General features: G+C 43.5%; 4 protein-coding genes across 4 annotated transcripts; 1 reads left to right on the top strand and 3 right to left on the bottom strand. All coding sequences in view use genetic code 11, as the record gives it.

The window, feature by feature from the left end:
• Positions 1-235: 235 nt before the first annotated feature.
• EGR_04493 (ATP synthase subunit alpha) lies at positions 236-10,109 on the bottom strand (the record flags this gene model as incomplete). Its single annotated transcript, XM_024493742.1, has 8 exons — positions 236-358; positions 477-510; positions 4,790-4,921; positions 5,910-6,409; positions 6,444-6,671; positions 9,244-9,834; positions 9,879-9,991; positions 10,025-10,109. The coding sequence occupies 8 exons, from the start codon at positions 10,107-10,109 to the stop codon at positions 236-238; spliced, it is 1,806 nt and encodes a 601-aa protein (XP_024351856.1).
• A 1,022-nt stretch (positions 10,110-11,131) lies between these two features.
• On the top strand, positions 11,132-16,966 carry EGR_04492 (S-adenosylmethionine mitochondrial carrier protein; the record flags this gene model as incomplete). Its single annotated transcript, XM_024493741.1, has 11 exons — positions 11,132-11,321; positions 12,465-12,670; positions 12,967-13,059; positions 13,821-13,973; positions 14,378-14,451; positions 14,955-15,065; positions 15,929-16,088; positions 16,124-16,157; positions 16,196-16,290; positions 16,325-16,465; positions 16,544-16,966. 11 exons carry the CDS (start codon positions 11,132-11,134, stop codon positions 16,964-16,966), a joined length of 1,680 nt encoding a protein of 559 aa, XP_024351855.1.
• Positions 16,967-18,914: 1,948 nt separating this feature from the next.
• On the bottom strand, positions 18,915-19,852 carry EGR_04491 (40S ribosomal protein SA; the record flags this gene model as incomplete). Its single annotated transcript, XM_024493740.1, has 3 exons — positions 18,915-19,045; positions 19,121-19,313; positions 19,355-19,852. 3 exons carry the CDS (start codon positions 19,850-19,852, stop codon positions 18,915-18,917), a joined length of 822 nt encoding a protein of 273 aa, XP_024351854.1.
• A 3,197-nt stretch (positions 19,853-23,049) lies between these two features.
• EGR_04490 (Transmembrane protein) lies at positions 23,050-24,108 on the bottom strand (the record flags this gene model as incomplete). The annotated part of the gene is made up of 3 exons (XM_024493739.1): positions 23,050-23,155; positions 23,238-23,405; positions 23,450-24,108. 3 exons carry the CDS (start codon positions 24,106-24,108, stop codon positions 23,050-23,052), a joined length of 933 nt encoding a protein of 310 aa, XP_024351853.1.
• Between the last annotated feature and the right edge of the window lie 368 nt (positions 24,109-24,476).

Below are 24,476 nucleotides of genomic sequence, written 5' to 3'. Positions count from 1 at the left end.
AACGCTCGTTTACAACCAGTACTTCCTAATTGGTTGATAGGCTGCTCAATTATCGGATTGGTTGCTGGCTGAGCACTTATTTGATTAGTTAATGAGTTGAGCAATCATCCAATTGGTTGATTTATTAATGTTTTTTTAGCGGAATAGCCCCCTCGCATCGGGCAGAATTTCTACCGCATTAAAGGTAATCTACCAAGAGGCTGGTATCACTGGGTGAGTTGACTACACTCGAGTTTTATTGGTTGATCATGTAGATTTGCTCAATTTCAGTATTTGTCGGAATTTTATCTATATTCTTATTCTTAATAAAATAAGTTATTCGTCTTTTGATATTGCAGAAACAGAACATTGCTTTGCCCTTGTAATATGAATGGTGTTGGCAAACAGAATAATCAAATATGAGGGACGAGATACAATGCTTTGCCCCTGAAAGTTTAGAACAGGGCTAGCTCCAACCACCTTAGTTTTCGTTTTACTTTTAATTGTTTATTCTGGTTTTCTCGTAATTCCCTAATATTGATGGCAAAAAAGAGTGTTAATTGTTGTCTGAAGCTTGGAGAATTGTGATGTAGCACTGTGGTGTGCGATTTTCCTACTTCCAAGTTTGACGTTTTAAGGCATGAGTTTTTGCATTTTTCTACAGTGGCAGATTTTCCTCCATTTGCCTACTTCACTACTTCAGGTTGTCCTAACCATTACAAGAGCAGTGATTTTCCACACCTTGAAGTTCCATTGTAGCGTGAGTTCTTTAGCCTTCTGCAGATGAAAAACTTCTCCGCACTGTACACGCACACACCCAGGTGAGGCACAGTCTTTTAGGGTCAAAGTAGTGTCGCAAAGTTGTCGTGCACTGAGCGAATTGTTTGTTAAAAACCAGTGAATTATTTGTCCTTTCGCTTAACCTTTGACTATAGAGGCCGTTTCTCACCACAAATTACTTAGTAACAATGGTGAAAGAAATGCAAAACGAGTTTCTAGGGCAGTAAACTTGTTGACGGCAGGTAATGCATGGCGTGTTATACTCATTAATCTAGCAGTTTTTATCACGTCTTTCCCACCTAATGTCGATGTAAACAGTGTTTTATTATCCCTCGCATTAGACTCAGGTAAATGTTCTTACACTCTAGCCTCGACTTTTGCGATTCTTTAAGGTCATACTATTCACCTATCGTGGAGAATGGAAGGTTTTCCTGTGTACGATTTATCACCGTCAGAACCACTTTGGTCGGTACTTTCTGCTCCCACACTTCGCCTCTGCAGGCTTAAAGCCTGGTTACACTCAGTTCGTAAAGCAGGCACTCTCAAATTGCATCCGATAATCCAAATTGACTTTAACCGGTTTCCTTTGGTCACTGAATGGCTGTTTAGATTCGACGTGAATCTGCGCCTTTAGGTCTTTGTAACAGGCGTTTTCTATGAACCAGCTGGTCCGCCTTTAAATGGGCACCTTGTGGAAGCGGAAAAGCCGCCTTACTTTAAAAGCGTCCTGTTATTATCTATAAGAGCGAAACGAACGTCCGGTTAAATGCAAAAAGGTTACAACTACTGTTAAGTGTGGTTCTAACAACATATTCACATTCTCTTTTTCACCAGCTGGTTCGCTGGACTGATGCCCCGAATCGGCCTCTTGTCCATAGGCGGTGGCATCTACCTCGGACTCTATGACATCACTAAATCCTACTGGAACAGCATTCTTGGACCTTCGATGGAGGCGAAATTGAGGCCCTAGGTGTCGTGGCTTGCGGCTGTGACTATCATGGCAACAAAAGCCCTAGGAGTGATAAAAAACGTTGGTTGTCTTTATGCATTCCCGCCGCAATATATGTGCATGTTAACATATCCATTGTACAATCGAATTTTCACCAAGCAAAGTGCAAAAAGTGGCAATGTGATGACAAGGCTTTCTGCGTACACCATGGTAAGCTTTGACGCGATATGACCCATCGAAAGTCGGTTCAGGTCCAACTCTTTCACTCTAGTCACTCTTCGGAAGGTTGTATCTAACACTGTAGTGGTTTGTGTGTGGTGGAGATTGGGCCAAAGGGCATTGGAAGGGTCACCGCTGAAATGTCTTTAGGTATGCAGATGTCATCATGCTGCGTTGCGTGATAGCGCCGTATAACCTGAGTGGCGTCAATCTAACCGTCATGTTGTGGTTGGTAGGCATGCACTGAGAGTGTAAATAATGTCGTGGTTTTTTTCTTTACACGATTTAGCCCCTCGATTTCTAACTGAATGGCGTGGTTCGTACGTTTGGCAGTAGTTTGGAATCACTTCCGTTTTGTAAAAAAACGCGATTAGGTAAAGATATTTGAATGTTAATTTGGGTCAGTACAGGAGAAGTAAATGCAGAAACCTTCATATTTTTGTCGGAGAGACACAGGGCTGCCGCATATCCCACTTCAGTAAAACATTTTTACTTCCGAAGTCAGGGAAACGTCTAGTCATTGTGTCCTTCACTGCCTGCTACTTAAAATCATTTCAGTGAGATAGCCGGTACCATTTACATTTGAGGTGACGCAAGTTTAAAAATATTTTGAATGCAGAGAGACAAATACCGACAAAGAAGTGAACTTCCTTTCCACTTCTTCGTCCCTCTTTGAAAGTTCAAATCGTTTCTCATCAGAACTGTGCTCTATTTAAAGCATTGAGGTAGGAAATAACTGTGAAAAAGGAGTGACTTGTAAACACTTTTAGCTTTTAGTTCGTCCGAATTTTGTAAAAGGTACTGGGTGCCACAGCTAAATGTCCCAGGAGGAGGCATATGATGTGGCTGAATGGCTCTGCTGTTAGCTCACAGTAAACATATTACCAACCTCACCGCTAGCTAAAGAAACCTCCAGTCCTGATCATTTGACATGGGAGGACGTTCCAAGCCTCGAGAATCGGCGTTACGTTAATTAACCTTAAAAAACCGAAAGCCTACAAGTATTTTTCTCACTTTTCTTCTTCCGATTACGCTATAAGATGCATTAAGGAGTCTAAAGGACTGCTGTAGATGGGATGCCCAAATGTTAAAAAGTTGAAGTTGAAAAGCGAAAAATAGGCTAAGCCTGCTTGCTTTAGCAGAAGTGTAAAGCATTCTTGGCCTTTCATTCAAGTAGGCGTGACATTGAATACTATCGCCAGTGGTGCATCTCTCGATTCTGATAGACCTAATGAGTATGTCTCTTTTGCGTCTGATTATTGGGTTGGGCGAGTAGGTGTCTTACAGAGGTCACATTGCCCTTCCCTCTCGCCATCCGCAGAAACCTTCGCCTAAAGGTGACACGTCAGCTTTGCTTAATGGTCATTTCTCCTTGTCACTTTCTTTCCCACCCAACGCCTCTCTGTTACAGTGGACGTCGTGTCTTGACAATTTGTTCAGCTTCCAAACTACGCAGGCACTTGAACTGGAACTTACACTCGGCCCCCGGGGCATACCAGCCCTTCCGTACGTTTTTAAGTAGCATGCTCCGTCACGCTACCGCGGCTTGCTGCGGCGTCAGGGAAGACTTAGGGTGATTCAGTGAACAAAGGATATTGCTTATTTATGATGACGCTCTATTTCTTGATCATAAGGTCGTAAACGTCTATGTTTACTAAATCCATAATACCGGCTAATCTCGCGGCCTGATTGGTTGGTTCGTGTTTCGTGCTTACGTGGCCAGGACTTCGAGGCACTCAATTCCCCTCGAATAATGTTTTTTTTTTATAATTTTGAGAGGCTGAAAAGTGCTTTTCAAGCCCTCCCCTCCAGTTGCAACAGCGCAGAGTAGCAGTGGAACATACTCCTTGCTGACCCACAGAAGGGTTTTAAGGCTGTTGTGCATGACCCCAAGGTCATGGCGCAGAGCGGAAGTATAACCTGTGGAGATCGAAGTGCTTGCGAACTTGTTGAGTCAGTGTAGGAGCAAACACGTAACTGTCCGACTGCTCTCGGACAAAGAAGCCTGACGTCCGAGTCGATCATTGGTAAATGGCACCATTGGTCTGGGATAATCGCTTAGTCTTGACACAATTGAAGCACCATCTGGCAAAAATTTCCAAACTTAGAGACACCATTGGCTTCCAAAATGTCCCACATAATTTGGACGCTGCTTGAGGTGTCTAAAACAGTAGTTGAGCACTTCTGCTATCTGCTGTAACGAGTGAACAGGGAGGAAGTTGTCCGACCTCATTCTCCGCGGAGACTTCGCTTTACCGAGCCACGTCGGGCCGAGAACTTCCCAACATTCTGTCAATTACCGAAGCTGCGTCACCACTTGCAAAAGAAAAATCCGCGTTGTTACGTCAGCCAAGTTGGACTTCGTAGGAACTCGATTTGCCTGAAAGCACGATGAGACAGACCGATGGAGAATGGCCGTGGGGTTGGAGGACTTCGTGAGGCCGAATCCACGATATCGTTTCGCTCAGCGATTTCAATTCCTTGCCTGTGTGACATTAAAGACACACCTTACGTTCCTCCAGGCGAGGTGAAACTTCGATTTTGCGTGTTACTACCACTTTCGAAGCAGAAATAAAACGAAGGACCACGAACCTTTTACAACTCTCCAACGTTGCAACTTGGAAGTTTACGATTGCGTTACCCGCAACCGCCGCGATGGCCCTCGGGATCAAATGGAACCGCATGGAGAACCCGGAAACCCTATCAACCCGTATGACTCGTTAATATCACTAGGACGCAGGTTAGCCTCAAACAGGCGAAAAGCAGACGAATCCCACCCCCGAACACAAAGTTAATGATCCACCCTAAGGTACGGCGACAAGTTCACACCTAACGACCTCATTCTACTTTGTGGCTCCAAACCTTACTACAAACAGTGAAAGCAAATTGTTATAAGACACAAATCTAGAATTCACTGAGGTCAGATAATGATTTATTGAAAATGACGGAAGGAACTGGGAGTGTAGATACAGTTCTATATTCCACAAATTGTGACTAAATGGTTTTCATATAAAACCTAGTGCCGAGAACTCTGGAACTTTCGCGGCATCCCTAGGATTGGTAGCTAGACAGGAAGTCAGTAACAATGGTCTTCAGCTTTTCGTCCATCTCCGGGGAGATTTCACCAACCTCACGGATAGTTTTCAGGATGTCCTGATGGTTGGCCTTGAAGTATTTCAAGAAGTCCTGCTCGAATTTGGTAATCTTCGAGGGATCCATCTTGTCCAAGTGGCCACGGACACCGGCGTAGATAACCACAACCTGCTCCTCGATAGCCATGGGTACTAAGCACAATCAAGGAAAAGTAACCGTAGCCTACCGTATTGACCCTGCTTCAGGAGTTCGGTTAATCGAACGCCACGATTCAAGAGAGCCTGGGTGGTGGCGTCAAGATCAGATCCAAATTGTGCAAAAGCAGCAACTTCGCGATACTGCGCTAGTTCCAACTTCATGCGACCAGCGACCTGTTTCATGGCCTTAGTCTGGGCCGCGGAACCAACACGGCTAACGGACAGACCGACATTGATGGCTGGACGAATGCCCTTGAAAAAAAGCTCGTTCTCCAAAAAGATTTGACCGTCCGTGATGGATATTACGTTGGTTGGGATGTAGGCGGATACGTCACCGGCCTAGGATAAACAGAACCTAAGGACTTCAAAATTGACTGCCTACTTGGGTTTCGATGACCGGAAGAGCTGTAAGAGAACCACCGCCGTACTGATCATTCATTTTGGCAGCACGTTCGAGCAGGCGCGAGTGTAGGTAGAAAACATCACCGGGGTAAGCCTCACGACCTGGTGGACGACGTAAAAGTAGAGACATTTGACGGTAGGCAACAGCTTGCTTGGAAAGATCGTCGTAGATAATAAGAGCGTGCTTCCCGTTGTCACGGAAGTACTCTCCCATGGCGCAACCAGAGTAAGGAGCGAGATACTGAAGTGGGGCCGCATCAGAAGCAGTAGCCGACACGACAATGGTATACTTCATGGCCCCAGCAATGGTCAGACGCCTGACGAGCTGAGCAACGGTAGAGCGCTTCTGACCGATAGCAACATAAATGCAAAAAAGCTTTTTCTTCTCATCAGCACCATCGTTGAAGCGCTTTTGGTTGATGATGGTGTCTATAGCGATGGCGGTTTTGCCCGTTTGACGATCGCCGATGATCAACTCACGCTGACCACGACCAATGGGTACCAGACTGTCAACAGCCTTCATACCGGTTTGCATGGGCTCTTTGACGGAGGTGCGTGGGATGATGCCAGGGGCTTTGACACCGACTCGACGACGCTGTTTAGTGGAAATGGCACCAAGACCGTCGATTGGGCTGCCTAGAGCATCCACAACACGACCAAGAAGTTCCTCGCCGACAGGAACATCAACGATAGCGCCAGCACGCTTGACGATATCACCCTCTTTGATGAGTTTATCATTGCCGAAGACAACAACACCGACATTGTCGGGCTCCAAATTGAGAGCCATACCCTAGACATTTTGGAATGCAAAGGAAACGAGTTACCTTCAGACCGGAAGAAAACTCAACCATTTCCTCGGCTTGGATGTTCTTCAGACCATACACACGAGCAATACCATCTCCAATGCTAAGAACACGTCCAGTTTCCTCCAGTTCAGCTTGTTGAGCCTGTCCGAGGATGCGCTCCTCCAAAATGCTCGAAAATTCCGGCGATTGAGCGTAATTGTTGGATGTAGAGAGGGAACGCCCAGCATTAGAGAGTAAGGGAGCAGCCTACATGAAATCCCAACAAAGGCTTTATTTTCATGTAGGTCATGTGTGCATTTAGAGCGTAAAAGAAATATATAAATCTATGCAACTACTAAAACATGTACAAAGGCGCAAATACGATGTCAGACATACCAGCTTTAGCATATATCGCATAAAGAAACAAATATAAGTGCAAACAACACTCCAGTGAAATACCTACCTTAAAAATGTAACTTGGAGCCTTGGAAACCAGTGGGAAAACTGCACGCAGAAGAGACATCCTTGCAAATCACCGAAACTACAAGCCGAGTGCCTCGACTTAAACAAAGCGAAAGGTAATCTTGCATCAATGCTTGGCGGTAAAAACTGCAGTAATTTATTTTGGTGTAAAATGCATAAAAATAGTCAACAAAGCAAAATTTGCATAATCTAGCATGATTTTAGCAGCTTTGCCTGCTGTACCTTATTTCTCACATTTGAATCACAATTCTTCTTAATTCAGTAGGTTAAAAGAAGCCTTGAAAGCAATTCTGGAACAATGTTAATTATTATGATTTTTAACAAATGAATGTTTGCTGTGGTGTGACATGAGTCACAGACAATTTTACCGGAACAATAACGATCATGTGGCTCCCAAGTTTTTCTCTAGGTAGTAGGATATTACAGCATGGTGACAGAACATTTACTTTCAATACACGGCGGAGCTACGAAGCTACTGGCGTAGCCGTCGCGCTATGCCAGGCGGTGGGATTACAGCATGTGGAGACTCAGGTGTCTTGGTAGCTAAATGCGAAATTAGTCATCCCATATAGTAATTTCATTTCTGTGGGCCAAACCGTAAACGGGCGTAGATGTAGATGGATTTTTATCTTCTCTAAGGCAAGTTCAAAGCGCTGATGAATGCTTATTTCCACAGTCACTTGGCATTAATGCACGCGCACAGTCTCGCTGTCTGCGCCGAAATCCTAGCGATTACCGTCACCGCAAAGAATGACCAGCGAACCACGAGGAGCATAGACAGCTGGATCACCCGACTTGGAGACCGATGACCCCAAACCCCCTGTTCCCGACAGATTGCCTCTACCCCAGGCTGTAGCGGCCCAACAATTAGTCCCCCCCCCCCCACCTCGAAGATGTGAAGCTGTCCCGGGAGCGCGACACGCATCGGACAACGGTTATCCGCACTCTATTAGCTCTACTCACCATTCAACAAAAAAAGAAAGCACTACCTCGCTACTAAGCAGCTAACAGTAGTTATTTCTGGGAGTGATGATACAAATATCGCTAAAAGCACCCAGCGAGGGCTTCACCATTTATATCAAGAGACCCTTCCGGGCGCACGCGTTTTCATCGATCCACTTCACCAAAAACAATATCCAGGTTACCTAAATAAAAAAAATCAATGTAACGAAAGGCATTTATGACCACCACTATATTAACAGAAAATTGGGTTAAACAAAATATGCTACGTATTTGGAATTTCACAGCACTTATGTACAGCGATTCGGTAAATGAGAAGGTAAGACGGTTTTAATTAATGCAGCAAACATACCTAGAACGGAGACGACGTCGGCTAGCAGGAAGCCCTTACAAAGCTTGTTGCAAGCTGCGAGATGCGGAAAGCTAGGAGTGCGAAATTTGCATCGGTAGGGTATATTACTGCCATCGGAAACAAGGTAAATACCGAATTCACCCTTTGGCGCCTCCACAGCCGTGTAGGTCACACCTGGCGGTACCTATATTCGTTCGAAAGACACTCAATGATTGCACCACTAATCGAATGAAGGATTACCCCCTCCGTCATTTACAGGATTAATATGCTTAAAATTAGAACATTTAACATTTGGTAAGGATTAACATTAGATGTTAAGCTTCAACACCAATTACTAACACCTCATAGTGAAAAAACTGTATTACCAATAAGCTTTACCATTCATGGAGTCTACACAATAAGCAGAGCGGCATATCTGGTGGGAAACGGGAGGATCAGGCCAAATACGAAATAACTAAACTATTATCACGAGCAAGTGAGAAAAATTAACGGACCGATAAAACGGCGATGGAATTGAAGTGAAAATGTGCGTTTTGTAAGTAAAAATAGCAGTAAATACAAAAACTAGCATTCAGTACAGTCATTCATTCGAAATGGCAGACCAGTTAAACAACAATTGGGAGCTAAAACTCACACTGTATCCCTCCGTAAAGAGCTTAAAATGATGAATGAGTGCTTCCATTGAGCTCTTCATTTCGGCTCTTTTAGGCGGACAAATTTTGGCGTCATCGACTTTGATTTCACCAGGAGGCATCTTATTGAGGCACTGAAGAACGATGCGGCAGGATTGGCGCATCTCTTCGATACGCAAAATGAATCTGAGACGTAAACATAGAAACAGTGAAAAAAGATAAGTGCTTTTAAGGCTACATCATTCGGGAAATCTGACCTGTCGTATACGTCACCATTGACACCAATCGGCACATCGAAATCCATGTCTTCGTAGGCATCATAAGGTTGTGTCTTCCGCAGGTCCCACTGAACTCCAGAGCCCCTCAACATGACCCCAGTAAAGCCGAGATCGATGGCGTCTTCGGCACTAACAACGCCAATGCCTTTGGTTCGGTGAATCCACAGAGGATTGGTTATCAATAAATCCTCCACTTCATCCAGGCGCTGTGGCAATTTTTGAATGATTCCATAGAGATCCTCCATGAATCCAAGGGGAATATCAAGGCTAACACCACCGGGGCGAACGTAGGCAGCATGAAAACGAGCACCAGATGCACGTTCGTACATTTCCATCAACTTTTCACGTTCCTCAAAAAGCCAAAAGAACGGAGTGATGGCACCCATGTCAAGGATGTTTGAACCCAATGCACAGCAGTGATTGAGAAGCCGTGTGACCTCAGCAAACATAGCTATAGAAGAGAGAACGTTGGTAAATGATATCATAGATGTAGGAGTTTCAGTAAAGAGGAAGCAAAACCCACTGCGAATATACTTAGCGCGAGGAGGAATCTCAATACCGAGAAGTTTTTCAACGGCCAATGAGTAGCACTGTTCGCTGGACATCATGCTGAAGTAGTCAAGGCGATCGACGTAGGGAAGGTTTTGAGTGTATGTTTTGTATTCCATCAGTTTTTCAGTACCTCGATGAAGGAAGCCGACGTGGGGATCCAGTCTAATAATAATCTTTAATTCGGAGAAAAAAGCTGAAGGAAAGGAGAACAGCCCACCTCACCGTCCAGCTCCATCACCAATCTCAAGACACCATGAGCTGCTGGGTGCTGGGGTCCAAAGTTGAGCTGCAGAGACTGGACCTCAAAGTGTCGAAATTCAAACATATTAGCTATACAAAAATAAAAATACAAAAAAAACTCACTTCGCTTCACGTATGCAGGGTCAATCTTCTCAATGGGTGTTTTGTATAGGCTTTGCTGGGCATCGACAAACGCCTTGTCGGGCATCCATCGTGAAGAGAGCGCCCTACCAGGTGATAAAAATGGATAATGGGTACCTTCTGACTGTTTCAATGAAATTCTTTGAGGTCACGCTAGAAGTAGCTCGACACAGGGAGAACATTTTTGGCCGAAACGACTTTGCTAAACGCGCGTTAGCCCTGTGGCACAAACATATATTGCAAAGACAGATTTAAGTTTATCCTTAATGTTATCAGTAAGTTAATGAAATACCAAAAAGCAAAGCAAAAAAATATGTCTTAAGTGATACATCAAAAAATGCTTATTTTTGGGTTCTACATTTGCTTCTAATACAATAATGTACTTAATAAACGACATCAGATGCTCTCATTAAAGCAGTCATGGTGTCTTTGGGCAAGTGGTTAACTCATAAATAAAAAATAGCCTTGTGATCAAATTTTAAAGCACTTGTGCCCATTTCGTGATCAAAATTAGGACTGCTCCGCAAATTGCTCACCTTTCATATTCGATTACAGAGGAAATCAAACAAATACATCTTAATGATGTCGTATTTTTTTTTGCATGGTTTTATTAAATATTTCTGGGGTATCTTTGAAAGTGTTCTGCACTGGCCTTTCAAATTTGTTACCGCCAACATTGTCAAGTGACAATATTCCAAGTGGCGCTATCCTTAAGTGGACGCGTAGTCACGTGCTTCTGTTATTTACTTTTGTTGACATTATTCAGTTAGGACACTTTGTCAATGCACTAATAGATTGCTTTCCTTTAGTTGCTTTTATTTGTAGTACAGCTGGGTGTATGTGGTTGATGAACTGCTTTTCGTTGAATCACTAGTTTTCACTTCTGCAAGTTATGTGGTTCCTTTTCCCTTCATCGATTTATTTAATATTTGTATATCAATATAATTCAGTTATTAGTTTGCCTTTGGCACATTCTTCTCCTGACACATAGTTTGCTTTCTTACCATCCCCGCAGTTGATACCCGAATATTATTTTCAAATTAATTTTAGCTTTTTGGAGGTGGAAATAAGTAATTACAACCTTATCAAATGTTTCCACACGAAAAAGCGACGGCCCTGTTATCTGGTGCAACTGCAGGTCTTTGCGTTGATTTGGTCGTCTATCCACTGGACACTATCAAGACGCGTTTGCAGAGCATCTCAAGATCCATCAGGCCTTCCGGTCGTCTGCATCTCTTCGCTGGATTTCCAGCTGTCCTCTCCGGCTCGGCTCCAGGAGGTTCATACTCTAGTCGTCTTAAATTTTTCGAGTTCCTCTTTACCATTTCTGTTAGACCCTGTATGTGGAAACACCTTTAGAGAACTTCAAGGCGACCTTTTTAGGAATAAATTTCCACCACTTTCCCATAGCTTCTCTTTAATCCCCCTGTTTTATTCCTATTTTTTCCCTAATTCACTGCTTATAATTTTGTTCTTTTTGTTGACCCTTTGAGAGGAAGTAATCTTAGGTGAAATTCCTTGAGCGACGCCAATAGTACTTTCTAAATGCTTCCAGTTTTTCTCATCTTCACTGACTAATGTGCACTTAATGTGCACTTTTTAGGAGGTCTGATACATAGGGGCAACCCTAAAATACATTGGCCTCATATTATTTCTCTGGATTCTAGGTTTTCTCGTTTTCTTTTTCTCCTCCACTTTTTTTTACACTTTCTTGGCCGCAATATGCATTTCTACACTGCTTCAGAAGATATCACTATGAGCTTCTTGTAGGAAGGAAACACGTCTTGGAAATATGTACTGATTCCTTCATCGTACACACTTACCTTTATGTTAATCGGCTTTTCTGTGCTTTTTCAATGCTCCACTTTGAGTATCCTTTTTTTTGCTGAATTTGATGAGTTGAAATAGCCTTTCAAGTCGTTAGGGCAAATCTTGAAGAAAGAAATTCTCCAAATGAAGTCTTCTCTTAACAGAGCAATGTCTAATCCGTTCGCATAGACGGATGCGAGAAATAAGTACTCATAGTGATCTTCATCTGCCCTAGTTTTTTTCATCCTATCCGCTGTTTATTTCGTTCTATGTATAGGGTCATTGCAGCTCTGGTAAGAACATAGTAGGGGGATAATATATCAAATTAATGTTGAGGACATGAAATACTAACCAGTAAACGACGCTGACGATTGTGCCATCGGTTAGGTCGGGTTTTATACATCAAATTGGCTCTCATTCTCGCAGTTTGTTAGAAATGAAGGCAGGCTGGACTACTTGCAGGGTCCGAATGGGCGTCGGAGGGTAATGGCAAAACGGATTTTTTAATTAGATAAATGCATGCTAGTCACAGCTACGACCACTATTATTGCTAATTCCCGCCTTATAATGTAGCTCCATTATCTTTCCCTTCGTCTCCCATTTCTATTCGCAGCTGCTCTGTTCTTCTGCGCCTACGAGATGACCAAGAACCGAACAGCAGAGATAGCACCGCCTTGGCTCTCCGCCATGCTAGCGGCAAGTTTGGGTGAGGTGGTTGCCTGTATAATCCGCGTACCCTGCGAGACGGTCAAACAGCGAGCACAAAGCCAACCTCACCTCGGCTTCGGGCGTGTTCTCTCCAACACCTTGCGAACCGAAGTAAGTGGCTCACTATCTATTTATCGCTCTGTCTATCTTCGCTTACTCCCTCCTTTATTGCTACCTTTGGAGCTTGAACGCATGTTACTGAACAACAGCTTCGCCATAATTATTTCCCAGCTTTCTTAATTAAAAGACGAAACGCAGGCCGTACTGTGGTTGATTATATTCTAGAGGGAACTACAATTATATTGTGCATTAAACACTATGAAGAGTTTCTCGCTCCTACCGTTTTGGTGGACTTTTTACAGTAAAGCGGAGACACCAAGTAACCCCCCGTGTGATTGCTTTGATAGGGTCTGGGAGGCATGTACCGTGGCTATCTCAGTACAATCCTGCGAGAACTCCCCTTTTCCCTCATCCAATATCCCGTTTGGGAGACTCTTAAGGTATGTCTCTCGATCAGTTGTTCTTCTGCCACTTCTGTTACAGGTAATCAGGCTGTGTCCAACCTGAAGAGCCGTCAATCATTCTGTAGAACTTATCCTCATCCTTCGTTAATCAACCCTATGGTAGAGGAGCTTTCGCTACGACCTTCCTTTTCTAACTAACATAGATGCAATGGAAGTGATTCATTGGCAATAAGGTTCGACATAACTGAAAGCTCTTGACACGTCAGCTTTGAAGCATTTTAATCAACAGTGAAAAGCCGTTCTTCACTAGAATGAGAGATGGGGAATTATCTCGAGCTTGATACATCACCAGAATCCAAGATCTTACACCGTGTTTATGTGTTATGTTCGGCAAACTCGCCTCCCTCATCAAATTTACACTGGGGCACTCAGATCATAAGAGATGGGATTGTGAAACTTTTCAATTAATTCAGGAATCGTGAACACTGCAAGAAGACGAAGAGTCTTGTGCATGCACGCAGTCCTCTTGATCCGTAGTCTGAGAATTGTCGTCGATTTCGACATTCAGGCTGCATCATTGATTCTCTAGGGTGCTGTGGGGACAAGAATGTTAAAGCTCGATAGAGTGCTTAAAAGCAGGAAACTGTCTACTTAATTACCTAATAGTAGCAGCAGAGATCAATGAGACGCTGCCTCAGGATGAGTACTGCCTTGTACAAGCCAAAGCTGTCTACTTAACTACTTGTCAGTAGATACGTGCATTGGACCTTATTTCTTTACCTACCTCCCATTTCTAGCGCTTCATGGAGCGGTATAATCAAAGCAGGACTGGTGGCAGTGGCAGCCTGTCAAAGGGACAGTTTGCACTTTGCGGTGCAATGGCTGGTGCCCTTGCCGGTGCCTGTACAACACCCTTCGATGTCGTCAAGACTCGTATCATGCTCGCAGAGGTGGGTTTTGTCCCAATGATGACACTTTTTGCTACTGACACAAATGGCTGTCTTTTTAAACCTCAATTCACTCGGTGACTGTCTCAAGTCATGGTAGGTGCCTACTATCCGCTTTATATGTGCAAAAATGTTGGCTTTATTCTTTGTTGGATGCGGAAGAATGTGGATGGTTTGTCGCCTAAAGCATGCGAGTGCACGCTATATCGTCACAAACTTCGGTGATCCCTTTAGTTATCATTGTTAAACATACATTTATTTTGACCAGCTAAGCTCTCTGCAAGGGATGCAGCTCAATGTGTCACTTTGTGGCATTTCAATTGTTGACTATCCTTCGAGACTTGTGGCCAATCTGACTGCTTTTTAATTGCAATTGGCAATGTTGCCTACTTTATTGCCTCTTTCAGAAGCAGAGTGCATTTTCCACTATCAATGTGTTGACAGTGACGCGTCTGGTCTACGCTGAGGCGGGCTTTCGGGGGTGAGCTTACCTCTGGTTTTTTCAATTTGATTTTCTGCAGTCCCTATACATCGCAAATTCGGAAATAACTGTGGGGTAATCAAATGACCTCCTATGTCTTTCATCGCACCTCGCAGCGATGACTTTTTGTAACTTACAAAGTAGTGTAAGGTACATCTAACTTTTACATAGATGCTTAGATGAATTTCCATAGGTCTCTCAGTACTTTACCCTCATATCAATACGTGTCGATTGGATTCGATAGTTGTGCTTCGAGGTTGTCAGCCTGTCTGCATCAAGAATTGAGTTTAACTCAATTAAAACCACAGAAGCTCCGCGTACAGATTAATATTCGGTGTTCGAAGAAGGTGAGGTCGCAAGATCCAAATGACAAAAGTTATTGCATCGACCTCTGCCGAAGACCACAAGAACGTTTTTTGATAACCTGATAGTTCGCTTCTGTAGAGATTTCCATCTTCTATTGCATTTAAGCCAGTTATCTTCTTACGCTTTCATTTGCGTAGTCTCTTTGCCGGTTTGGTTCCGCGGGTGAGCCTTCTTGCCATTGGTGGGTCAATTTTCCTTGGTCTCTACGACATCACAAAGGCCTTCTGGTCACACACGCTAGACCGGTGGTGATGGCGAATACGCTTTCATATCCATTTCTCGGGCAAATAGCTTGAGACTATGCTTGCTTGCGTCATTGCAATGTGTACAGTTTTGTTTGCTAACACAGATTAGAAATGCCTCCTCATTCTTGCGGGTTATCAACAGTCGCTGGTGTTGCTGTAGTTGTGGGACTGTCCTGAGACGGGATTTCGTGTCTAGGTCGGCTTTAGGCACGTTTCGGTCGTTTGGGGTGGGGGGGTTCTAAGGTATTAGGGTTGTTGATATCCTGGGTGCTAGACGTGGCTGTAATTTTGGGGAGAAGGTTATGCGATTTAACAACTTATGCATGCGATATCATTAAATAAGTCCCAATCGGTTGGAGACCAAGCGTACGCTTGTTCAAAATAAGTTGGTTGTTAAGGAAGCGTTGTGGGGAAATAACTTAATTGCTAAACCCTCAGTTTTGGTAAGGGGATACTCAGGGTGACGACATTGTACTTCTCTGGGCGACCTGGTCTTTGCATGATGCCAGCGGTCCTTTTTCCCTTCTGCAGTCGACAACACATTAGTGTGCCTTCTTCCTTCCTCAGGGCAACCTCAATGCAACGCAAAAGAGGTAAAATAATAACCTGAGCATATTTAAAGTTTTCTACTTAGAAAGCATGCTCATTTGTAAAGGTGCAGGTAGCCAATTAATGCTAAAAGAAGTAAAAAGCAAAAAAAATACAAAAATATTCTCGGAGTCGAGACCGACCTACACAGTCCCATCGTTATTCATATGTTGCACAACTAGGCAATTTTACTATTTAATAGGTGTTAGCAACCGGGAAATTTTTGCGTACCATTAGTTTCTGCCCAAGACCTGGATTAAAATATAAAAATCACTCAGTCGAGACCCTTTTTATCATTGGTTGTTAAAGGCAAGCGCAGTTGATTATGCGCTGATTATCTACTCAATCGTAGTACACTTCTTTGGTTTATATGCGATGGATAGATTTAAGGCACCCACGAGTGCTATAGATTTGTGCTATTTTATCAAGCAGCGCAAGGTACTATTATTGTTTCTTAGGTTGTTTTTTTGCAGAAATCCGAATTCGTCAGTAATGTTCCACCCATGTGTAAGCAGTTCGTTTCCATCCTCGTTTAAGTCCACTAGACTTTGCTCTCGGAGTCAATCAATGTGCTGATGGTTCTGCTTACTTAGAATATGGTCGTACAAAGGTCATGTGTTGTGTCTGTGGCCCTGTTGAAGTACGCTGCAAATTGTTTAAACGCATTTTTCTAGCTAAAGCAAGATGGACAACTTGTAACTTCCTTTAGATTCGCTCCATTCTCCTCGCAAATCAGGCGCGATACTTTTAAGGATGCTGAAGAGAAGCGGTTGAGTCAGCTACTTCTGACCGCTCTCGAACCCTCTGTTATTCTTGTGAGTGCAAAATGTCTGTTTATCTAAATCATAAACGTGAGACAATTCACTGCTTGAATCTCTGTTTCAATCTACAAGGATAGTTTTCCTCGAGGCAAGTACCAGATAGCCGTAACCGTCCTCGATGACGGCACAGAGCTGAATGATTACGTCTGCAGCACCTCCTCTTGTCTGTCTGCTGGAATTACTTGCGCAACTCTAGCTCTCGTTCACGCTGGTGTTCAAATGTACGATCTGGCCATCGGACTAGACGTGATGTCCAGGGCACTCAATTCAAACTCTCCTGAAGGCGGCGACTTAATATCATCGGTAGCAGTAATGCCTCAACTAAACCAGGTGACCATGTTTAACGGTACCTCATTGGGCCTTCGCTCTTTGGATGGCCTGCGGACGGTTATGGAGGAGGCTTTTACGAGAGCGGAGTCCATTTATGCTACTATTCATGGTACTCTTTACTCTATAATGAAGACTGATTACAAGGAATTGGAGAAGCCGGAATAAATCTGTATATACATTTTGAGTTTTAAATCAAATTAAGTTAGGGATGTCCGATACTTTTTAGTTTACCTAGGTATGTGCTTGTTTACTGGTATTCCTACATGAGGAGTGGAATGCGGGTGCATCTTAGTAAAATCGTTTTTCGGTACTTAGCCGAAAAGCACAGAAGAAAAATCGAGTAGAAATAGGCACCCGACCTGATTTTTGCTGTCAGGGAAGGAATTGTTGTCATCCGTCTCACTTCCACTTCGCTGTGGGATGATGCTCGGTGTGTGCTTGTCGATTCATGCTCATGGTGGGTTATGCGTTGATCATCAATAGCCGAACGTACCACGCACTGACTGAATGTTCGCGGGTGTGGCTACCGTGTTCCAGGACGGGCATTATCGCAGGCGAAATCTTTACCGGCAGACACGTGGTCGGTCGTCTTTATAGTGTTTACACTATGCCTTAGTTTGAGTACTTTGTACAAGTGGATGTTCCCGAGGTCTAGTTCGTTGCTTCATTTCCAAGAGGCTTCAAATATCGGCACATCGTGTTGCGCAAATGTATTGTCGTCGTTGCTGACCGCCTCAGCTGTCCCGGCTGGCTGAAGAATGCGTGTCAATTACTGCTACTCCTACAGGGACACAACAACCGCGTAATACTAAATACAGGGGTCTTTTGACTATCAGTAATCCAGATTAATTGCAAGCATCATACCGAGAGGGTGAGTAGTTTCTACAAACTACGTGACGATAAGCCTACGGCAGTTGTGCTTTCCACACTTCCGTGGCTTTAGATCCTGACCGTCTGTTGTCGTTTCACCCATTGGCACGCATTCGACACTCCATCGTCTTTTGCACGACCCCTACTTGGCCCTCAAGGCTGACAAGCTCGAATCACATTCATCAAGTCAAGCCTTTGGGGGAAAATAAAAATGCCATAACGACGCTCAGCTATGCAAGCACCTTGCAGGTCCCAACAAACTACATGAAGTCGATCGGTAGCTGAAGGGCTGGATAAAATCCCGGTTTTATCGATAAAATAATACAGACTACTGAGCTTAGGCACGGGTTGGTAACTTTTGAAGGCTCACGAAAGAACAGGACCCCCGAACTTCACCGAATAAAACGTCGAGGACCTACCACGCGCGACACAAGAAACTAGCTCAGTCTAAGTAGCCATATGCACTTTTGCCAAGCTGTTATTCGGTATTTCTTTGATGTAAGTCCCCAACTTGGACGCTTGTAGTGGCACAAGTACAACAAGCCAGGAATGCTGACACCATGTTGCACTTCGTGTTTGGTATAACTCAGCCGAGCCATTACAGTAAACGACAACCTGTCAAATTAATGACGGCTGCAGAGCTCTTCATTTGGGACATTCACAGAATTGGTGAGACCATCCGGTGCTACTGTGTAGACCACTTAGCTAAGGAGTGATAGACGTAAACCGCACAAGACCATGCAAAACTTTGTACCCACAAGAACGGACGAATCAAGCAAGGGGTATTTCGCAGCCAGCCATCGGAGCTCAAACGAGAACAGAGACGCACCCGAATGCCAACCACCCGTTCGCAATAATACAGAAGGCTCACACGAACTACTCCAGAGGAGCTTAAAATTTTCTCAAATGTACTCCTACCATACCAGTCAATACGTTGGAACAAGAAAGGCCAAATGACCGCAGATTCGGTCGGCAGATGAGTTTACCAAGAGTCAAGTCAGTCCTGGCACACACTGTAATACACAAACCAGCAACTGAATCGCTTCTACATTAAGATGTGGAAAGCCTTGGACAAAACCACACTAGCCTCTCTGCAATAAACAATGATATAATCAGAATAGGGACATAGAGATCAGGTTAAACTAAAAGGACATTAATTCTCATACGAGAAACAACTCCTCATTATTAAAATTCGAGGAAAATCAAGGAGAATGATTTCCTCATAACTTTATTTACAAACTTCTTAGGTCCATGAAGCATCAGCCTTTACATCGTAGGCTGTCCAGCTGCCACCAGCACCAGCGACACCGAGCTCCGGCATTCCAGCAACGGGGAGAGATGCCTCGGCGGCCCATTCCGCAGCTTCGGCCTCCGCTTTTAAAGGGGAAACACAATCAAACTAAATCACACCTTATGATCGGTTTGAGCTCAGACGAAGACAAAATTTACCTGCGTCAGCTGTTCCCTGCTCGAAAGGAGCCTCTTGGGCCTCCCCCTCGGCACCCTCAGGGGCTTCATCAACGTGCTCTCTCATGAGGAAAAGATCCATCATGACATCCCACGGCTGCGACCTAGGATCGAGACCGCGCATACGACGAACCTCACGAGCCAACATCCATAGCATCAGCGCAATAGAGTATTTCTGTATAACACCAAAAATGACAAACAAACTAAACAGCCTACATCGTTGTTGCATGGGATAGCAATATCGACGCATTGCAGTGGCGAATCAGTATTGCAGAAGGCAATAACAGGGATGTTGACAGCTGAGGCCTCACGAACAGGCTGATGATCACCCTTTGGATCGCATACAATGAGAAGGCGGGGCTCTTTGAATCCAGATTGTATCTGGTTGGTAAAAGCACCAGGTGTAAAGCGGCCAGGGACAGACGTGGTTCCGGTGTAGTGAGCAAATTTGAGAGCACCACGCTGGCAAGTGGGTTGACCACCGATTATGACAACATCGGCAGGATTTTCGATAGCACAAATGGCACGTGCAGCAAGGAGCAATTTCTCCCAGGTTTTGTTCAGATGAATGATATGGTTACCTTCATCATTGCGATCGTACACGTACTGCTGCATTTGGTAGTTAGCGTTTGTGCTACCGAGATGAACTTTGGCCGCAACCATCAACCTAATATCATCCTCCTTGAGCTCAAGAGCTTCAATTCCACCCGACATCGTAGGACAGCCCGAGAAGCCAGTAAGACACGAGCAGATTTCGAAAAAAGCACCTGTTTAACGCCGTGTAAAAATTTAAACAAACAAACGTGAAAGTATTTTGGGGATTTTCCCAAAAAATTAGCTGCGCGTATGCTAGTTTTGCATTTAAATATCTTTAGCAAACTATAATAGAAATGCGCACAACATTACGTGGTCAACTTTTGGCCGGCAATTTACAAGTTACGGTCAAAAATGTCATATTGGATTGAATCGTACAAGTTTTTTGCCACTTACCAATGTATGCAGTGATGCAGTTAATATTAATTTTTGCGGTGATTTTAAAAAAAACAGATAGAGTGGTTATTGCAATTGGCCTACAAACAATCCCGATAATTATAAAATATCGCCTGTCTTACAGCTGTGTTTTATTCTTGTCTGAGGCATCGACTTAACTGCTCTTGATTGCCAATCCTTGTCACCTATCAAAAGCCACGGATAAAGTTTATTTTTACATACCATTTTCTCATAAGTGAAACATCACACTGGGACAATAAATATCAAATTCAACACCTCCTTGGGCCCATTATTCTGAATTTTTTAGAGTTTAGATGTAGGAGGTGGTTTTTAGTTAAATTAGCCATGAGTTTGGTTTTGCAGGCATATAATCTCCGCAGACTGCTTTATCGCGTCGGCGTGACACCGTCCACGTCACTAGCAGCACATACCTTCTGAAAAGATCAGAGGGATACTGATAGACTTATATGCAGTAGAAAAAGCTAATTGTTCAATTACAGTCAGACCCTAGCTAAAACGGATTCAAATTCGCCTCCAGTACCTGTACATTTTTAAAGAGGCACATAATGCTCTTGTTTGAATGCCCTCATTGCGCAATGTAGAAAGTGAACGGTGACTGCGAACAAGCGAACCATTATGGAAAACTATTTTTTGATTGCTCAAAGTCGTTAAATAAATACATAAACTAGTGGATGATAGGCAAATCGTAGGGCAGCATTCGCGTTGTCTTAAGTCAGGAGTGGGTCCTATGGCAGGCATGTGCTATGGTTGTTTCAAATCTCGGTTACAATTATGCCTCTCTGTTTTTTTTTGAAAAAAAACTAGGTGCTTACTCTCAGAGAAGGCTTTGAGCACTACCGCCATGGCAACGGTGAGAAAACTTGGTTTAGGTGCATAGCGACCCCGAGGTTACTGCCCAAAACCGCAGCCAAGCGTCACAAAATGCGGGCCCCTCAACTCGCTGAACCTACTGAGATCAGCATTTGAGGGCTTTTCAAAGTCACATCACCTCTTGACAGCCAACCTATTCCTGTGTATAGCATGAAGGCAAACAACCCTGCACCAAGATATGTTAAAAGGACCCATCGCTGGCCGGTTTGTTTGCAATTGTATGTACTACGTGAGTAAATGCTGGCTCCCCGGCGTTTCCATTAGCTGAGCAGTGGCTAAAATAACAACCAATCAGCAAAAAGAAACCTAAAAAGGTGTCGATGGCATCTTGAAGTTGCTTCAAATTAGACGTTTTAAAAAGGGGGCTCCACATTATAAATGCCCTCTTTGCAAAGCCAATTTACCTCCGTTTTGAAAACTATGCATCTAACCTCTCGGCCCTTCCGTGGGTTTACAATCAGCCTTCTTCCCTACCGACATGTCTGGTCACGACTACGAAAAAGTCTCGAGGCGAGGACTTCAATCGAGTCAGAGTTTGTGGCACGATACCACGATAGCAGCATGAATTATGGCCTTTCCGCTTCTGGAGGTTATGGTCTTCATTGAGATCACTAGCTTTTGAATTGGAATTTCTAGATTTCAAGTCACATAGGGAAGAAGAGAAACAAACACGCAACACCCATTCCACATCCTGGGGTCTACATTACTCGAGTAGTTTTCAGTAGTATTTACCCAATTTCACCAACAATTTAATTAGACTTGCATAATTTATCGACAAATCCAGGCACTGTACCAACAAGACATTTCATAATATAACCTAAATTGTGATAACAGAGGTCATACCACTGATAGAGTTATAATAACGCATGACATTACAGTTGACTGCGTCGGTTGAAGGTCAAGTCAAAAAGGCTGTAGTTTTGCTTTGAATAAATTGATTAGTTTAAACAATGGGTCCTGCTGTAGCACCCGATTTTCAATCGAAGTCATAGAAAATCCCAGTAGCATACCAGAAGAGATATTACCGAGGTACCGAGGGGCTGGTTTTACTGGCATTGCCCGGAGGCCATGCCACTAAGCGGAATTGCAATCCGCCTGGACTTAAGTACGCAAGTAATTAAATACAGATTTTCAAAAATATCAAAGCATCGCACTACAGGCTTTCAAAATATTGCAATGCTAAATGGGCCTGTCAGTCACAAGTAACGCGAGGAACTACTGACACAGGCATTTGAGAATGCTTTGGGAAAACAATTCGCAGGATACCAGCAACTCATAAATCACATCACATGCAAGGGCGGGGTGTTCAGACCAAAGCATTCGATTTTGTAAAAAAGGCGAGTAGCTTACCAGTCTCTTCCATCGAGCGAAGCCAATGGATCTGCCTTTTCAATGGCTAGAATTCCAACCATAGGAGCAATTTCATTGGTTAAGGAGGTGCACTTTCATTGGTGAAACGAAACCCAATCAAGATTGAGGTAGCATCCCATCAGATCGCAGTCAAATGATTCGTTCCAAAGACAAACATTTGACGAAATGGGGATTCAGCACATTTCAAACCATTGAGCGTAGCATAGAGTAACAATTTGGATATTGAGATTCAAATTTCAGCCCCACTTATTCCCAGGATGGTAAAGAAATATCACAGTAAACGATCGGTTCGTCCGTGACAAAATGGACCAATTAACTGAATCATCAAACGATTTCAGCAGTCTAACATCCTCTCTCACCTACAGTGGTTAGGCCGATTGATGTAAGAAGTCCCCAAGTAAGTAAAGTTGATAAGTGGCAGACAGTAAGCTAAACAAGTATACAATGGGATAAGACAGAACTTCCAGAACATCAATACAGATAATAGTTCCTACAATATTTATTTAAATAGTGATATAAAGACGGAAATAATCCGCCCCACAGCAAAGTGGAGGCGCAACTTACAAAAGAGCCGACATTTCTGTAAAAAAAAAACATAACGTAGTCTCGGGTTCTTGAAAAAGCAAACAAAAGATTAAATCTTAAAAAACAGGAACAAGTTAGGACGATTTGGAAGGCAAGTCAACATCAGCTGACGAAGGTTGCACTGAGACTTCTTTTGGTAGATATGTTTCTGAATTTGTATTTTGTTTTACTTGGGAAGATCTAGGCAGATAAAGGGAGGTATGGAAACATGAAGAACAGTGAAAAGAAACAAAGTGGAAAAATATGAGCAAAGTAAGCATACTCGAGTTTTTCAACGCCATCATTGGCAACTACTCGGACGGTGAACGGGGGCTCTGAGTACTCTAAGTCGAAAACCATTTGGGAGCGACAAAGATGCAACTTGACAAGCAGATTGTAGATAGCATTCGAAGCAATTGATACCGGTGGCTCTAGATGATTGGGAAAGAATCTGTGATAGGCATGAAATAAGTTAACACGCATCTAAAAACCTACCCCGAAAACTTAAAGGCATCTGTTGTGTCACCAATGTCACCATTGCTGTGTCTTTGGAAGAACCGAAGATACACCCAAGTGACAAATGCTCCAAAGGATAATAAGAGGAAGTGAATATAATCGATAATGCGGAGGATAGCGAAGAGAAGGAAACAGAAGAATATGGTAAACGCGATGTGCTTGGTGCGAAACTTTCCAAGTGGAAGGTTTGCAAGAACATTATTAGGAGTTAGTTGGCGAGCAACAACTAATGCAGCACCGAGGAGGGGACTCAAACCGCAAATAGGTGTTTTCCATAGGAGGTTAGTATCAAATGTGCATGCATAGCCGATGAAGAGCGTGCAAACAGCTAGACCTGTTGAGACGAGTTGCGATATAGCACAACAACGAACTACCTCGGCCATTTTCCATGAGGGGAACATTACTACATCGACAAGATAGACGGTAGTCATATCAAGGAAGACATGAAGAATACGAGTGTTGTAAAAGCTGAATGTTAGTAGTGTCCATATCCAACAATGTGGGGGAAGAACTCGAGCAACGGTTACAGCCAAATAAGGCGTACTATAACCAGTGAAAGATACGCCGTAGAATATGATCTGAAGGATCATGGTTAGAATGGCCCAGACATCGAGATGAAACCGCCGAAACGAGGTCATCAGATAAAATTTGAAGTTATCACAAAAAAAGGAGGTGAAGTACAGATAAGGGAAGCAATACTTCTGGTGCAAAACTGCAAGAACTACTGCAGTTAACAGAGTAAATTGGAAAAGATAAATAGCAGAATTAAGACAGACGCATTCAAATGACCCGGATTACTTACTGACGAATATCAATAAGACTAGATTTAGGGGATCAATGCCAAAGGAGAATGAACCCCCTGTAGTGTATAAAAAAATTTTACGATATAAAATTTCGGGACGCTCCTAAGTATTATTTCTTGCTTGTGGATACTTATTTTTCATCACTGCTGAAACCAATGAAAAATTTCGTTGGTAATTCCAGTACACCACGTATCATTTTTTGC

Source organism: Echinococcus granulosus (assembly GCF_000524195.1).
Source record: "Echinococcus granulosus chromosome Unknown EG_S00028, whole genome shotgun sequence".
Classification (NCBI taxonomy): domain Eukaryota; kingdom Metazoa; phylum Platyhelminthes; class Cestoda; order Cyclophyllidea; family Taeniidae; genus Echinococcus; species Echinococcus granulosus.
This window is presented reverse-complemented; position numbering and strand designations above follow the sequence as displayed.